An 18,071-nucleotide genomic window follows, 5' to 3' on the forward strand; every position below is an offset into this window, starting at 1 on the left:
CTGTTTTTACAGAGAAAGAGGGTTTTCTTTGTTTTGGGGTGGGGTTTTTTTTTGAATGGGCCTTTTTTTTTTTGCATCTTTCTTCAAAAATTTTCCTTTAAACAATACTCCATTCGTCCACATTTAACACCAATTATATAGCTACAGAGCTACTTTTCCAATTGATTCAGTTCCCCTTAAAGAAATCTACTAGATCACCTGAAACATGACAATACCTTAGAAGTCAATTTGTCACTTAACAAAAAGGTAAAATAAGGCAGAAACTATACCATTGTTTCAGAGAGTTCAAGCATAAAAGTAAGTGAAGTGCATCCTAAAATGAGTAAAAATGCATGAATATAGCAGATAAAAATGAACAGGTGGGATTTGAGCACTGATGTGAAGAAAAAAGGATTTTTAATGAGTTTTAATTGAGAAGCTGTTACAAGTGAAATAAAGAGTAGGTGGAACTGAAAAATAATATAGTTGGAGCAGCCTGAAGGAGAAGGAAATTAGGTCATGAAGATAGGTGGGAATAGAATTGGAATACTTCAAAAATGAGAAGTTTGATTTTTATGTAGGAGAAGAACAAAAATGAAGGGGGAGCTGAAGTTGGCAGCATATTATCAGGGCAACAAGATATAGACGTTACTGACATGGAATCATTCCATACATACTAGATAAAAGAGGATCGTGAGAAAGGCCACAAAAAAAGCAAGTTTCCATTTATAAGGTAACAGGAAATTATAGAGCAAGAACTATAGTTTTGCCAGGAAAGGCAAGAGTGAAACAAAGTTTAAGTCATGAAATTCATTCTAGTATCAAACAGAGTAGATTTTCAGAAAGGTCCAACTTTTCAGTGCATTACAAAATACTTTAATGAAGACAAAAAGATTTCAAAATGCCTTCCAAATGATATATTTATGAAATCACAGTCCTCGGTATATTTTCTAATTTAGAAGGAAGAGCAATAATCAGGAGCAGAAAAATATGGATTTATGAATATGAACAAAGACGACTTGCATTGAATTCTGCTCACAAGAACCTTCTCTTTATAGGTAAGTTACATAATTAACTTGAAGAAAAATTTATCGGGCAGCTACTGAAGTACATATAAAGAGAGTAAAAACAAAAAAGAAAGATACCTGAATTCTTCACTAAAAGCAAACCAGTAATAGCAAAAAATAGTATTTTTATTTTTATTCCTTTTTATGAATTATAAGATACACATTTTTCACTTAAAATCATTCAAGCAAAAGCTAATGCTGACAAATCTCAAAATTTTGATTACCTTGCAAAACAGTTTGCAAATTTAATCGTTTCTCTATGTAACCGAAAATCTGGATCTCAAAAAAACTTACATTTGATAACACTGAAAGAGGGTGGAACAGCATGGGATTAGATGATGTCTGTCTTTCACTCACTGCATACAATACTGGTTTTCACACGTTATAAAGAAGTCTGCGCAAAATCTCTCAAAGGACCCACACTTCTAACTTGAAACAATTCCGTTGGTGTGTGAAATGGCTAGCCAAATCGACTTTTTCTTTTTAATACAACAAAAATTTCTGCATTTAAAAACATACCATAGTTCTATGTCATATAGTTTCTACACAGGCCCTGCATTAAAAAAAAAAAAAAAACCACAAAAATAAATCTTAACTGTGCATCCAAATCTGAGTGTAGAAACATGCGCAAAGAGATGATTCTACCCTCATGTAGTGAACATATGAGTGGGCCACCATGACATATCTAAATTTGATGTACAAATGCTTGAAGCTGAATAAAAGATGGAGAAAAATTATCGCTTCATTTCAGTAGTTTTGCTCCCACACAGATGACAAAGCCAACTAAATGCTGCACAGTGGAGGTATTCTTGTAAATATAAACATCTTCCACATGTACTGTGCTGTCTGAAAACTGACATCTTCGAGAACATGCAAGAAAATCAAATTTGAGATGCTGTCACAGTTCTAAGGCAATGCAATTCTTTACTCCGTATTAGTAATTTACAAATTCGTAGATTAGTATCTACTGCCATATTTGATATAATCAAATGCAAAAAAAAAAAAAAAAAAAATCAACATAAACACATAAAAATTATATATTGCCTGGCATTTACTTAAAGTGCCAAGCCAGTATTCAAGGCACTTTGATTATAAAATCCTTAGACTTAACAAAATACTAGAAAGCTAGTGACCAAAACTAAAAAGACAAGAATCTCACTTTGAGGTTAACAATTACTCATAAAAAGTTGGGGGGAACTGTTCGTTGAGAAAAATCTTTTTAATCACCTTTATATAAAGGTGGTTAAATAAGATAATTTTTTTTACTGATATGAAATGTGAAATCATATGAGCAAAATAGTGGCAGCTTGAGGCCACACAAAGCCATGGCACTCATGACTGAAACCTGAGAAGATCCTCTAGCAATGGGAAGTTCTAATTCCTAATAAGCCAACAGGATTGCAAATCCTTTTTCAAATTACTTTCAAACAACCATACCATTTATAGGCAGACAAGGAAAAGACAACCACTACTAAAATAAAGCATCCAAACCATTCAAAATAATCTGCAATTGCTTCCAGATAAGATGCAAACACCAATTTATGCTCATTTATTACTGAAAAATGTCTATTTCGTACAACAATCTGAAGTGATTTTATGTAAGCTATAAAAAAAAGAATTGAAATCAAAGCAACAGATTTCACCTATGTACCCAAGGAACTGAAAACTCCCTTAATTTGAAAGTAATTTTTCCCATCGCTCTGCAAGAATAAATCAAAGTCGTTGACAGATTTCCCTGGCGTATTCATGAACCGCAGGCCAGAATTACGGAATTATATTTTGCCTTGAACTTCACAAAGTCAGCATGATCAACAAATTTTATCAAAGAAAGAATCCCTACCTACAATCTGTTCCTAGACGCACCTTGTAGGAGTGTCTTGTGGACACTGGAGAGGAAGAGGGGAACATAATAGCTCAGAGTAAGTCACACTCATCTCTTGAGGGCCTCGCCTGAAACCTAGCTTACAAGTGAACTCCAGCAGCAATCTGGGTTACAGGACAGGACAGAACCTGAGCCCCAGGCTGGTGACCTTCCCTGTACTTCCATCTCCCTAAAACCTGGAACAGAAACAACCTTAAAATTCCCCAATTTTCCATTTCATTTACAACCCTGCAATTTCATTAAATACTTCTGTAACCCACAGAAGTGCTTCAAATTCAAAACATTTCAAACACTTGCCTTTTAACAGAAAGGCGATACTTGCATGAACAAATTTAAATACAACTAACTATCAACAAGAACTGCCACCATTCAGAGCATATGAAAAAAAGTACAGTCTTCTGCACTCAGTATTATTTTTTATATACTAAGGAAGGGATCATATTCTTTTTGGCAGCACAGTAATAGCTGCAGAAGTCAACTGAGTGCATTTATTCTATGATTCTATGATTTTTAATAACAAAAGTTAACTTGTAAGGCATGAAAATAATCCAATGCAAGAGAATGGATAACAGAGTCCCTAAAATGATATCAGGAATATTTTCTTTTCATTTGGAAGCTATAGATCTGCATTCTTCAGAAGTGCTTGTATTTTAAAACTCATCTCTTATGGAACTGCAGCAAAGGGTTCCTGTCCGAAGATAGCCACTAGCCAAATGACCTCATGAATTTAGGATTTATAAAGTTTTAGTTCATTTTTATGGAGATAGCAGAAAGACTTCAATACAGAAAGACTTCAACTGATCTTGTTTAGAACCCACAACATTACTCTGTATTGGATTAATATAACAAACAGTTCCTATTAATTACATAAAGCTATTTTTAATTTCAATAAAAATGCAGAGTTGACTATTTCCACACTACTAATGTCATTCTTCTCACTCAGTCATCCTCATTTGTTCACACTATCCCTCATCGTAAACCCCTATTTTATCACAAAATACTCTCAATAGCTCTATTGACTCCTAAAACACCACCTCCTCTACTCCTTTGCTTTTCTGAATCCTGAAAACAGCCTCTACCCACCCACAACATTTGACACAGTATCCTAATTTAGTTTGGCTGATCATCTCTGATCATTTAGTATTGCCCACTCCTTATCTACTGTACGTACCATCTTTTTGTGCTGTCCAACACATCATGCTCAAATTTCTTTGACGTTTTCAGGGTCCTCTATCCTTTCAATTCTATTTTCATTGTCAAATTTCACCATCTCCACACTGAATTTCCATACCTCTTACATTAATTTTTCTATTGTATAATATCTCTTTCTTTTTGTTCTTAGAGTTAAGACAGCTAAAGAGATCACAGAGAGAAAGCTTCACCCTCTTACGTTTGTTATTTTTTCTCTTTTGCTGCCCCTTTCTTACTTCTACAGCTTCATACTTATATATAATTTCTTCTTATTAAAGACCAATAACCAAACACCAAACACATTTCACTAGGAGTCTTTTTGATTTAAGTCCACTGTTAATGGATCAGTATCCACTATGCTGTCAACTGCATCCCTGCTCAGTTCCCAGCTGTCAGAAAAGTAGTATCTAAACCATCAAGAAATCTATTGCTGCGGTAAATAAAAACACAAACCCAAACAGTACTGCATTCCTGGAAGTCATTTGAGAGTGTTCTAGAAGCAATCTACAACTCATGCTCAGAAACGTCTTTTTGGAGACTTGGTAGGCATGTTATCTTTTACCTACCATGAATTACATGTTTCAGGATGTCTGCTAAACATCCCGAGTTTACACTGCATGCAATTTATGGTTTAGAACCAGACACTTGGGACCACATAAAACTTCAGCAAAAAAATCTTCAACTCAGTTACCATCAGTTTAAAAACTATTTTCTGTTTTTAAACAGAATTGCTCCCAGTTACAGTGATCCTTAACCTTCTAACATTGTTCTGATTCAAGAAGAAACTCAAATGGAATTATCTAGTATTCTCCTGAAGTGTTAATTATAGTTTAAAAAAACAAATTAAAATATTATAGCCAAAGGAAGGTCATTTCATGCATGGTCTAAGCAAGCACTGCTGCTAAAAGAAGCCAACCTATTCTTCCCCTTCTCCTTTGTTACTTTTTTCTAGGATTACATTCTCCTTGCGAATGCTTCTGCTGGAAAGCAATTTACTGCAATCCTTATGGTCACATATGCAGCCAGCCACTTCAACCTGCCCTGGAATGACACTACAATAAAAATGCTCTGTGCAGCTTTGTCTTTTTTGAATAATGCAATATACAAACCATCACTTCTGTACACGTTCTCACTTATTCTTAACGCTCAAAAAAGGAGAAAGATTAGTTCAACGAATTGTGCTCTGCACCTTGTTACAAGGTTCTACTCAAAATTAAATATTAACAGTGTACTCTTCTGCTTATTGATAAAAATTGATACTTAAATCCGTTTTATTTGAAACCTTTCCGGAAAGTGTAATAATTTCCTCATTATATATTTGAATCTTTTAAAATTATATTCTGAATTTAATAGAAAACTTCTTATCAAGGAGTGTATTTTACATTCTAGGTTTTGACAAGAAATCATTAATATTAATTGTATTTTAAAAATTATTATCTCCAAAGCAAGGAACCATAGATGACTGGGTTGCCAGAAATATCTATTACAATATTAATAATTTTTTTAAAAGTGAGGTTGATCTGAAAGATCTCTAAGTAGCTATTGCACAATCTTTGCAAAGATCTTAATTTTTTTATATAGCTGTTCAAATGAAAAATAAAGCTAAAATGAGAAAAGGATATTAAAAGCTAAGAATGTTATTTAGGGAGTATATGATCTCAATTTTCTATATGCAGTTGCTGCACATTTGAAAGGGACTACACCTAACACTAGTATAGTAATTATTTTAAATCATTATTGGGGCAGGGAGGAAATCATGTTCAGCCTTTCATTAAAACAAAAAGAACAAGAATATTGAAAAAAATGCCTTCTTTCTTATGAACATCTTTATTCATATACTCATAACATAAGACATCCCACTGAGCTGTGTGTGTGCACACACACAGAGTACACAGAAATCAGGTATGGCGCAAATGAGGCATGCATTCTTACAGCATTATACAAATGAAACTGCAATGTATAGTGCTTCTGAAGTAAATTAAGTAATATTCTATGGTCATGTAGGATATATATGAGGATATAGCAAAAAAAAAAAAAAGAGAACAGATAATAATCCTCAGTATCTGTAATGGGAACACCAGCCTCTGGCCTATGAAATAGTAAAGTCCTTATAACGCACACCTGCCCTCGTCAGGTTGCAAGCAAAAAAAAAACCTATACAGCCAGGTAGCTACCATCCTTAACATTAAAGAAAAGAAAAAGCCTTCTTCCAAGGCTAAGACAAGACATTGTAAACTCAAGGGGTTTTTTTTCCATCACCATAATTAGTACCCTGAAAAGAAAAAGAAAGAAAAAGAATGAAGAGATTTATTTAGAACAACTGCAAATGACTCATTTAACCTGCATATCCACTAGGATAGATAACTTCTAGGCAGATAACTCTAAATGCAGTTTCCATGAGAACAGAGCCACATCATGGTATTTTTAATGTCTTCTCTTAGGAAGTAATCTACATTTAAAATATAGAAACTAGCATTAGGAAACTAAACCAAAATTAAACTTAGGTTCATACCCCAGTGGAATACTTTTACTCTATAATAAAATACAGCCATTCTATAATAGTACCAAAGGGACAATATCCACGTTATTACTAATTGTGCTACATTCATCAAATTCTGGAACAGTGCTTTACTCTTCCCAGTAAGCAGCAATATAAAAAAAAAAAACGTATTCAAGTAATTACTTAAACCCTATCCTATCAATCAAGCTCCAGAAAACATTCTGACTGTACGGCTCAAACATCCAGCAAGGAAAAGAACACCCACAGATGTTGAACTACGCTACACTGAACTACAAGACTCAACGGTCAAATCTGAAATAATTCTTGCTATGAACAGTAAAGCAATCCCAAATACCCTTAAATATAAAAGCTCCTTTAGAGAAAACAGTATTTTTACTGTTCAGAAGTGGTACTTGATATAAAGGAGGGAACAACAGTGACAGTCAGTGCCCATCCCACTCCCTTCCAGGAATCAGTAGAAGGTTTTCAATTCAAAGACCACTTGCCTGTGGGTTTTGTAAGCCTGCTGTCACCTGGGATACGTGGGGTTTTTCGTTTGTAACTGGAAGAGACTAACCATGTAACCATACCTGTCTGCTCCTGACGGTGTTAATCACGGGGATCTGATTCGTACTGCATAAACTAATATCCAACTACTTACCTATAAGTAAGAATCAAGAAGGAATTTTCCCACTGTAGTAAGTGAGACTTTTTATAGCACTGACAGAACAGTGCCAGAAATCTGAAGAATAACTTTGCAAAACTATCACAAGTTCTGGCAGATCAGATATCCAGATCAAAAATGGCACATAGAAAGCCTATTCTGAATGCTATGGCCTAACCCTCAGAGTACAAGAGGCATCAGCAGGCTAAGGGCCTTAAAAAAAAACCAACCAAAAAAGACCAAACAAAAAAAACACAGGTGGGAAAGACACTGAGGTACTGTTAGCTTTGGAAGGGACAGGCAAATATGCTGGGCCCATGAACAGCAGCAATCCTCAATGTGATCCCCAACTGAACCAGGAGATATTTTGATAAGCCCTAGTTATAAATGAAGGAAAACAAATCACATGCTAAGCAGACAGTTTGGAGGTGGGGGAATTCCCTGTATGAGTCTGTCTGGGATTTCTTTGTTTTTCTTTACAAACAGGCATTTAAAGGCCACCTTTCCAAAGCCCATTCCAATGCTGTCCTTTAGCAGTACATTCAAGGCAAATGGCTTCTGATCAGAAGAAAATCTCTCTAGAAAAGGTTTCCTATCTTGTTAGCAGAGCACAAGTGCAGCAGTAACACATTTTGAAGCATACAGAAAAATGGACATGCGTTGTCTGCTGCTGCTACTGGGCGACCTCTGAATAAAGGGTTGGTAAAAATCCCATTACTAAAGAATTGCTGCTAGTAGAAAATTACGAGTGATCTTTTTGTCCAAAACAGTTGTATTTCTAATAGACACAAATAGGAAGAATTAAATGAGTAAATTAACAGCAGAAATATAATAGTACTATCTATTTATTCTTACCTTCTTCTGCCTCATCCTCCTGGGATGACATAGGCCCTCCTACACTTGTTGGGCTGACCAATTCTTCCTCTCTTGCAGATTCTCTTTGTAGACTGACAACTTCATAAATTGCATCCCCAGCACTTGTATGGCTTTTTCCTTCAGACTAAAACAAAATATGCGTATGTATTAGGTAACCACTGTTGATAAATACAGTTCTAATAGTATGCCAAAACCAAACCCAAACACACACAAACAAATCTCCTATCAAGGCTAAACAATAGTTTCAGTAAGACTCCCTCAGATTTTTTTGCAATGGCATACATAGACTGGCAGTAATTGACAGCTCTGTTTCTCTTTAAGTTTTATAGGCAGAAAATACAACTAAAACTACATTATTTCCAAAGCTGCCTCTTAACAACCATTTTACGTATTGTTCAGAATGATGATTAAAAAAAGCTTTCCAATTTAAATATAGCTATAACAAGATGAGGTCAAAGAGAAACCACAGCAAAAGAAAAGAGGAGAGAACAAACAGGAAGAATACTGGAGTGACTGACATCACAGGAACAGGAATCGAATGCCTTGGGGGGGGGGGGGGGGGGGGGAGAAATTAATGGTAAGAGTTTTTAGGAAGTAAAGACAAGACTAAAGAAGAAACAAAACCTCATGCTTTTTGAAAGCCATAAATTGTGAAAAGCTCCTTGTTGTGTTTTATTCATTAAAAAACCAGAAAAATTCATCTTTCTATAGAGAGTATAATTTGTAATATACTCCTTTCAGTAGGGAAATCCATTAGCTGTACCTAGCCATAAAGTTTGTGTTTGTAGCCTAAGTTTTATTTATTTATTACTTTTATACATGTGTGTGTCTGTGCGCGCGCACATGTATAAATCATGAATATCTGTCAATCTAACAGTTAAATTAGCTTGGAAATTTGATACCATAACATACAGTTATGGTATCTGTAACTATATATATTTGAGGTCAGAATGTTTTCAGGGGAAAGCACTTTGTTCTGTAAGATCAGTTTTTCTTCCAGATCTGTCTCTTTAGGAATTTGATAACTTTCAAGGCAAACTACCTCAAAATTTGAGGGGCAGGGAGAACTTGTTTGTTTTCTTTTTACTTCAAGCTGGAAAAGTTCAGAGTTTAATCTAAGTCTTTCATGTTCAATGGCCTTCCACATGAAAAAGAAGTTAGTTACCTATACTTTAAGTACTGGATACGAGGTTGCAAGTTTTAAAATAAAAGGAGTATTAGTTTCTCCTCCGAGTTACAGTTCTGAACATAATTATTATCCAGTGACATGCAGTGATTAATATATTTGTAGAGAATTGTATAAAACTGTAAACTAATGATTATATTAAATGAATGAGCCCAAAATTTTGTGCTATTTTGTCCTTTGTGCATCTCGCCTTATCAGTTAAAATAAGGTAATTTTTGAACATATTAAAAACATCAAATTAACCATGAAAAAGAAAAAGAACACAATTTCAGTTAGAGAATATTCAATTTGTTTAAAAAACAAAATTATGATGAAGTTGGAAGACTCCATGACACCTTCACCGGAGATGCGCATGAACTGCTGACTAGCTCTTGCAATTTCAACAAGCTGGTGATATTAGGCAGACGGGTAGCTTAAATAGGGACTGCTTGGACTGAGACAACATAAAATATTTTATACTGAGAAAACTTTCCTATCGTATTTTAGATTAATCATTCCGATCTGCTTCCTTTAAAGCTGATACTCCCCGGAAGCAGTGGCTCCAATTATCAGCCAGTTTTGCTAACTGAACTTCTCATGAAGTCAGTTTAATGAACTTTGGGGTTTAAGCATAAATACCCTGCATTTTGTAACATTTAGCAGGATTATATTAGACCCATTATCCCTGTCAAGGATTACCATTACCAAGTAATTACAAAGGACTTGGTTAAATCAATCAAGTATTGATGCCACTAATATTATTAACCATCACTATCCATAGCTTTTATTTTTGAGGGAGTAAGGCATGAGGTACTATGGATTTTGTTGTATGTTACAAGAATTAGAAGTCTTCAGCTCCCTGCACACGTTCTGGTTAACTACAAGACCCATCTCTATAAAATGAAAATAATTTGGTTATTTGTTTTTTCTGAAGCACATATTTGCTATCTACAGGAATCCACCTTTACAAGGATCATGTTCTAACGATGAAAATGGGCATGAGTAACACAGTGAGATAAATAGATAGATAGATAGATAGAAAGACCAATCCTAAATCACACAGCAACCTGCATTTATGTCATTCCTCATAGCTAACTGCACCTCAGAATCTTGGTTCAAACTATTAAATCTATCTGAATCCTTCCTCAGAAGAGTCCTGATTTTTCTCTGCCAATACAGGCAGGTCCCACTTACCCCTTGCAGGAAAATGCCAGTTCAATTGCTTACTTCCTTTTGGAACATCAGTAATGGATGCTTCTTTACTGAAATGGGCATCTTGCTGAGACAGCCTAAGTCTAAAGTTTCCTGCCAAGGGCTCTGCATGGTAGAACTTGGAAAACTGGGCAGAATGCATGCATTAATTCCTTACCCACAGTCAAATACACTACATTTGCACAATGACCGATAGCATTTTTGTCATGATTTTACATCAGCGGGAAATTATACCACAGGAGTCATTGTCCTGCACATCTATCTTTGGAGCTGAGACTTTTAATATTAATCTACTGTTACGTTTCCTAGAATCTACTCAAGCTCATCTGCTTTCCCCAAAAGTTCCTAAATGGCTGATCCCAATGCCATCTGCAAAGTTATTTTCCACGGGGTAAGAGCGCCCTGAGGTACAGCGTCTTTCAGAGGTATCTGCAGGAACATATATTGCAATACAAACTGTCCAACTGATAATCAGCTAAATAAAGACTTGCTACAGGTCAACCAGATAGATCCTGTCATCCATAATCAGGACGTAATCTTGTAGAAAGATTACAAAGATTAAAAGCGTTATTCTCCCAAAAATCTGCAGAACAGCTCCTCAGAATTTTACAGCAGAAAGAAATGAATGTGTTTCTGCAGGGAGGGGAGGCACATGTATGTTGTCACATTATAAGGGGTGAAAAAGAAAAAAAGAAAGCATCCGTATTACTCAAAACAGTACAGTTGTAAGTGATTTAAAAGGAAAGCTTAACTGATTATAGATAAGTATCAAACAGCTGAGAACGTAATATTTTCAAATGTATTTTCTTTAAATTTAAAATGTAGATATTCTCAATATTTGTATATAACAGTTTTCTCAGATTTTCTTAAATTCTAAGTTGGTATGCTAATCTCTAGAAGAAATACAGAAACAACATCGCATGGGATTTATTTACTTACTAAGTGTTAAACACAGTGGCACTTTTACCATGTAATACCAACATAGCTTGTTTTTTCAGACCTATTACTGTGCTCCACAGAAAGATGACAACTCAAATATTCACATTAGGCTCAGTAAAATTAGATCACTGCTCTTTGGTTTCATTAGTCAAAAGATGATGGACCACTATTCCAAGGCAAATGGTACAGTCAGCCTCTGCTGTTCACTTTTTGAACCAATACCACAACATAAGTCTTGGGAGAAAGCAGGTCAAGAGTCGCTGCAGGAGAATGCAGTTGTGCCTCATCCTACAATGATAATGGGCAGACATACATACTTTATATACCTCACCCCATCCTACAGTGATAAAGGGCAGACATACATACTTCATGTACCTCACCCAATCCCAAAAACTGGAAGAGACTTTAGCATTCTACTCAATAGATAACTATTCAACAAACATTACCAGATGAGATGGACATATCATCTCTCAGTGCTTGAGGAAGAAATAAATGCACATTAATCACACAAGTACAGGACTGGGAAAGCTAACATAGAGGGAATACACAGCTATGCGTTAAGCTTCATCTTAACCACTTCCTCCCCTCTGTAGAATCGAGCAGTGTTTGTACAACTTGACTTAAAAGCTAAACTCCAAGGGACTGACAAACTGAAATACTTCAGAGAAGAGTCTGCTAAAAAAGGTTATTTCTTTACTGCTATTTGAACATTTCATAAGGTTACAATCATCAGCAAGAAATCACACGAACAATGTTAATTTAATAAATCATTGCAACAATAAGGCCCTTAGCCTCACATTTCAAAAAGCCCTGGGGCAGTGAAGGACAAGAATGTAGTTCTCCATGCAGCAGAACTCACTTTTCCAGATAATCTTCCTCCAAACTTCTCTCTTTTTGAAAACATGGAGAAATCTACCTTCTCAGATACTTTGAAAAAACAGTAATAATAGCACAACTCTCTTAAACTTCTGCATTAGGTTCCTTTGCCTTTAATTGATTATATTCTTACAGCCACCTACCTTCACATTTTGAACTCAGTAGCCAGCATTTCCCTTTGATACATATTAGTTGATTTTACAGTGAACAATTAAAGAGTCATTTCCCAGTTTTACCAGTCAAATGGACTTGCTTTGGATGTCTGCACACAGGTCAGATTGTATGAAATTATAGAAAATTCGATAAGGAGGTTCAAAATTGTTTAAGTCCACAAAGCCAATGACTTATGACTCATAATAATTCAGTTTACAAAGGCATTGAACATTTATATATGCTACTTAACCACTATGCATTTAAGCATCCCAGCAGTAACTAGTTAAGAGAAACAAACTACTGAGGTGCAGGTGCCATGCTAACTTTTATAAAGGCCAAATTAAAACAGACAAAATAAATGCTCCCAGCATCAACTTTTCTTTAAAAAAAACAAACATGCAATACCTGTTTTAGCTTCATATAAAAAGTTTCTGTGAAAGTTTTTCTGCTGAAGTACCAGAAGCGTTCATTGGCAGGATACACACGCACAACAGTCTCCAGTAAAAACCGGACTGGCTCTACTATTTCAGTAACGACCATATCCACTGCCACAGTCATGAATACACGCTTATCTAAACCACAAAAATAAGTCACATATGGAAAAATTAGTCAAAGTTCAAATTCCTCAAAACAATAAAGGAAGTAAACTGTTGTTCAAACTGAAAACCCTCTCTATATAATTATTGATTCTATTGCACCCATTTTATTTATCTGAGTTCTACAGCCTACATGCCTGTTGCATAGAATGAGAGTATGCATTAAACAGTGTACCAAGTAACTCTGATAACTTTTTATAACAAATACAATATGTCTTTGTTTTAAAGACAGAAGCAAAACGTCATGCAAAGAAAACAACATTAAGATACACGATCCCTATCAAATAAAAGTAATGTGCACAGGATAAGGTCACATTTTAAAGTGTAAACTTACTGCTGAGGGAATATATATATATATATATATAGCAAATCAGTGTCAAGGATCTCCTACCGCATTGTTTGTCCTAAATCCTCTCATAACACTAAGAAACACTTTCGATAATTTTTTATGTCTGTGCTCATTCTGTCAGTTACGAGGACTCAGAATGTTTTACCCTTCCCTGTCCCACTCTGGGTCAGACAGTCCTCAGAGCAGCAAAACATATTTTTAAAGCAAAGCATGGATCAGTAATCTTAATATGTAATAGCTCCATCTCCTGATACTGAAGCATAACTCCAACTTTTTCAAGTAGAGAAGAATGCAGGATCAACTGACCAGAGGATGAGACTGAAATAGTCCAAGTGTATCTTGCAGGTTTAGAGTGCAAGAAAAGGTTTGCTGCTTCTGGAAGCGTTCACCACAGAGAGAGGCAGTAACCATCACGTTGCATCACAACTGGTATCTTCCTTGCAGGAAGCACAGATTTTTAAATAAATATTTAGAATCAGACATTACGGATCCCTAGGTTCCCTTGTCTTACCAGACCAAAAAGGCAAGTAGGCATTTAAAAAAACAAACAAAGAAACAAACAAACCCCACCACAAAACCAAACCACACCACACACACACAAAGTCATATTGTGAAACGGAAACTGTGTCAAGTTGCACAGCAAGAGTTTTGCCTATATGCTACTAGAAATACTGTGGTTTGAAAATCCAGCAGCAGTTACAGTGACACGGGCTGTATATTCTTGGATATGCCTTTAAGCAACTGATGTCAGCTCTGGCTGATTTGCATTCAAACTCCAGATTTGCAAAACTCCAGATTTGCATTCAAACCTTTTACATCACATCAGAGAGCATCAATTCTAGCGATAAGAAACTGTGCTGTATAATCAAGCACTTCAGTGCATCACTTCCAGCTGCCCCGAGATGAAGGGGATGTAATGCTATTTGTAATCAACTCACCTCAAAACTAAAAGAAAGAGAATAGTAATGCCTACAATTTATACTGTTTTGCTGAGTACAGAAGGTGGAAAACAACTTTGGCATGCTTAGAACCAAAAAGTCCTGATAACCAGAGAACAGGGTCGTAAGCCCCAAACACTAATTTAGTATCTCCAAATCAGCAACACACAGCTCTATGAACAATTAGTCACATTTCTATGTTGCATATGTTTATACAGAAATGTTCCTAGCCGCGGACTCTTGGAACATAATGGTGTATGTACTCAAGACATGCACCATGATTCCCAGAAGAGAATACACACAGTAAACCCATGTCAGGTAAAACAAATTTACAAATTAGATTAAATTACCTTTAGGAGTTTCCTCATTAAGTACTAAAAACATGGGTGCATTAGGATTCCACATTCCAGTAATTACATAAGACTTCCCATCAGAACTCTTTCCCATGGATTCCTAAAACCAAAAACATACAGGATTCTGTAAGAGTCGTGGTTTGAGATCAAACAGATTGAGCATGGGGAGGGGAAATAGTTCTAGGAACTTCAGAGTAAGATTGTGTCCGCTCAAGAGAACACAATCTAAATAAAGAATATGAAATAATGGATTGAGAAAGATTACAGGGAAATGGAACAGAAAGAAGAAACGTTAGAAGAAGAGAAACAGATAAGAAACTGAAGACAAGATAGTTTATCAACATATTGTTTAATGCTTGTTATAAGCATGAAAGCATGGTGGGATGTCTGCCACTCTACTTTCTGAGCAGCTGAGATGGTTGTTAGGAGATGATGAGTTATAAGAGACATCATAAAATTAAACTAGCTCCACAGTATACACAGAAATGATCCAGGGAAAACAAACAAATAAACAAAAAACCCTTAATAGAGTAAGACCTTAACAACTCCAACCCAAAGGTCAGTCTGATTTTTCCCAATCCATAATCATACCTGTGCCAGATTTTTCCCTGAGTTGCTCAGGCATGGACTTACATTTTTAAGTATGCCAATGGACTGGAATTCCAACTGGAATTCCAGTCCATAGGAACTTTAGATTTAAAGAGCCAAATTTCAGGACAATATGCAAATAAAGTCAAACCAGCCATATATGATAAAGTTAATACTAACAGCAATGCTTCTATATCTGGTTAAAATAATCTTATGCTATACATCTGTTACTTCTACAAATATTTCTTATAGGCCTGCTAGGAATAATCCGAGGACATGACCTCCACATATGAGCTATTACTAGTATGAGGCAAGTACATGCTTCCTGAAGTTTTCTGGGACAGTTCCCATGGATCCCACAGGCCTATATGGTAGCCTCTTTATAGATGAAAGGAGACTCACATTCCTACTCTGCAATCCAATTTGTGGTGGCAGAGCAGCAAGAGTGACTGAGCCCTCCAGATTTAAGTAGGGAGAAAGGGGATTGAAAGGAAAACGTGTATTTATATGTATATGCTATAGCCAAGAAATTAACTAATAAGCCATCACATCCAGTGGTTAAATGGACTTGGAATGTAAATGTAAATAGATTTATAGGTGGAAGACAGACAGGAATTCAAATATACAGTCCATACAATAAAAAGGTGTTATATAGATTTATAGAAGCCAATTCATTATGCTCCATAACTCACTATAATTTATTCAATTTTCTAATCAAATAATAAAAATGGAAAATCGGAACTACTGTCAGCAAATAAAGCGAGAAAAAATGAGCTAGTAGATACAAACAGGCAAATAAAAGAGTCTGACAAGAGAACTAAATACTGATAGCTAGAATCATCAACATGAGTAAAGAAATGGACTAGGCAAAACTGGGATAACTGTACAGCCGCAAAATGTCTGACTGGTTTAACTCAAGCACTTCTTGACTTGAAAATGGTTGTATTCTTATCCACTGCGTGAAAGTAAATTGGTATTATCACAGAAAGTATCATATTATTTTGTAGTTCTCTTAGAAGCAACTCGTAAGAAATGAAGATTGTAGAAGACAAGTGACTACTTCAAACTCTGAGCAAGGATTTAAATTCAAATGAAGCAAATAAAGGCAAAGTTTTCAGCGCCTTGGAGAAACTGGACCACTTCCCCAATGCCCAAATACAAAAACAATTATTTGCTGTAAATTTTTAGGCAACGTGCTTAACACAATACAGGAAGCTTAGTTATTTGTAGCAACCATCTGTTAGCTGACCTAATCGGTGCTTCACCGATTGAACAAAACACAGATGCCACAGGTTTTGACATTAATTGAAATGTTTTGTCCATTGTATGTAACAAGTTTGTTTCTAGTTTGAAGATATAAACTCCAGGATTTAAGAAAAACAAAACAAAACAAAACAGATGAGAGGTTTGTTCTGTTGGGTTTTGTTTGTTTTTTTAAGTCACCTCTATCTTACTAAACAGGCTATTAGAGCTAAGTATTACCATGTCTAGTAAATGCATGTCACTGTTCTTCACATTTCGTCCAGGGCTTAGCAGCATCCCAAAGCATCTGTGAAGTTTGTTTTTTTTTTTTAAAAAAAAAAAAAAAGATATTAGCTTTTCAAAATACAAAAGTATTTTCTTGAACATAATGGCACAGCCACCTACTGCTTCTAATTTAAAGAAAACCTTTCTTAGTAATTTTTTGTTAGTGTTATGGCAACGCTCAGGAAATATCACAACATATATTATAGAAATGATAATGAAATTATTTTCCAGAATGAAGATGACAGAAATTAGTGTCTGACCTGTGAACAATCAATTATTCTTAAAGACAACTTAGAGTATTGAGCTTAAAGATACCAACAATTCCTATACATTAGTGATGGAGATTAGCAAAAAGAAATTCACTCTCTCCCCAGTCCATTTTAAAAATTCTTTTCATACAATCATGTGAAAAGTTACAAATTCACACGTTCTATCACCCATAATGTCACTGGTGTAAAACATTATGTAGCATTATGGGCCCTTAAAAAAACTAATTTGCTCAATTGTTAGACTTTCATTCTTTATTTTTTAAAACTGAACTTCTGTATTATACAGGGCCTTGAATTCCAGAATTCCAGTCCAGTCGTTTAACAAGAAAATGTTCTTGCTGTTGTTAAGAATAAAAAAAAATAAAAATTCCAAAACATTCTTAAAACACCCAGATTTTTGAACTTTTTGAATAATGAAGGCACTACTCAAAAGAGGACCAACTTGAATCAGGTTGCCCAAGGCCTTGTCAAGTTCTGAGCACCTCCGAAAACAGAGAATGAAGGACCTCTTTTGGCAACTCGTTCCAATGCTCAACTCCCTTTTTATTGACAACAACTACCCTCATTCAACAGAGGAATTTCCAGGGAAGTAACTTGTGTCCGTTGACTCTAATCCTACCACTCTGCACCTCCAAGAAGAGTCTGGCTCCATCTCCTCCATACCTCCCACCAGGTATTTGAATGCACTAGGAAGAGCCCCCCATTCCCACCTTCTCTAAGTCTGAACAAAAGCAGTTCGGTCATCTGGGCAACCCATTTCCCAAATGAAAATTTAGATTTTTCAGCAAATGTAAATTTTACGTAAGAGATTATTTGAACATTCATAGGTTAGCAATGAAGACAGAATAGTTTCACAGCTTTCAGGCAAGCACACTGTATGATGAACGGAGATATAATGGCAACTATCATTTCAATAATGCTATTAACTGTAAAAGCTTTAAGATATG

The 18,071-nt window shown here is 35.5% G+C and overlaps 1 protein-coding gene across 4 annotated transcripts in view; it reads right to left on the reverse strand.

Moving 5' to 3' along the window:
* RABGAP1L (RAB GTPase activating protein 1 like) overlaps positions 1 to 18,071 on the reverse strand; it is a 274,563-nt gene that overhangs the window by 203,758 nt on the left and 52,734 nt on the right. For all 4 annotated transcript variants that reach the window (XM_075156905.1, XM_075156903.1, XM_075156906.1 and 1 more), the window contains 4 exons: positions 16,811 to 16,877; positions 14,738 to 14,840; positions 12,910 to 13,076; positions 8,139 to 8,283 (listed from right to left, as the gene is read on the reverse strand). In XM_075156905.1, coding sequence (XP_075013006.1) covers positions 8,139 to 8,283; positions 12,910 to 13,076; positions 14,738 to 14,840; positions 16,811 to 16,877 — 482 coding nt within the window. The remainder of the gene's footprint in view (positions 1 to 8,138; positions 8,284 to 12,909; positions 13,077 to 14,737; positions 14,841 to 16,810; positions 16,878 to 18,071) is intronic.

Source organism: Calonectris borealis, chromosome 8 (genome assembly GCF_964195595.1).
Source record: "Calonectris borealis chromosome 8, bCalBor7.hap1.2, whole genome shotgun sequence".
In the NCBI taxonomy this organism is placed as follows: domain Eukaryota; kingdom Metazoa; phylum Chordata; class Aves; order Procellariiformes; family Procellariidae; genus Calonectris; species Calonectris borealis.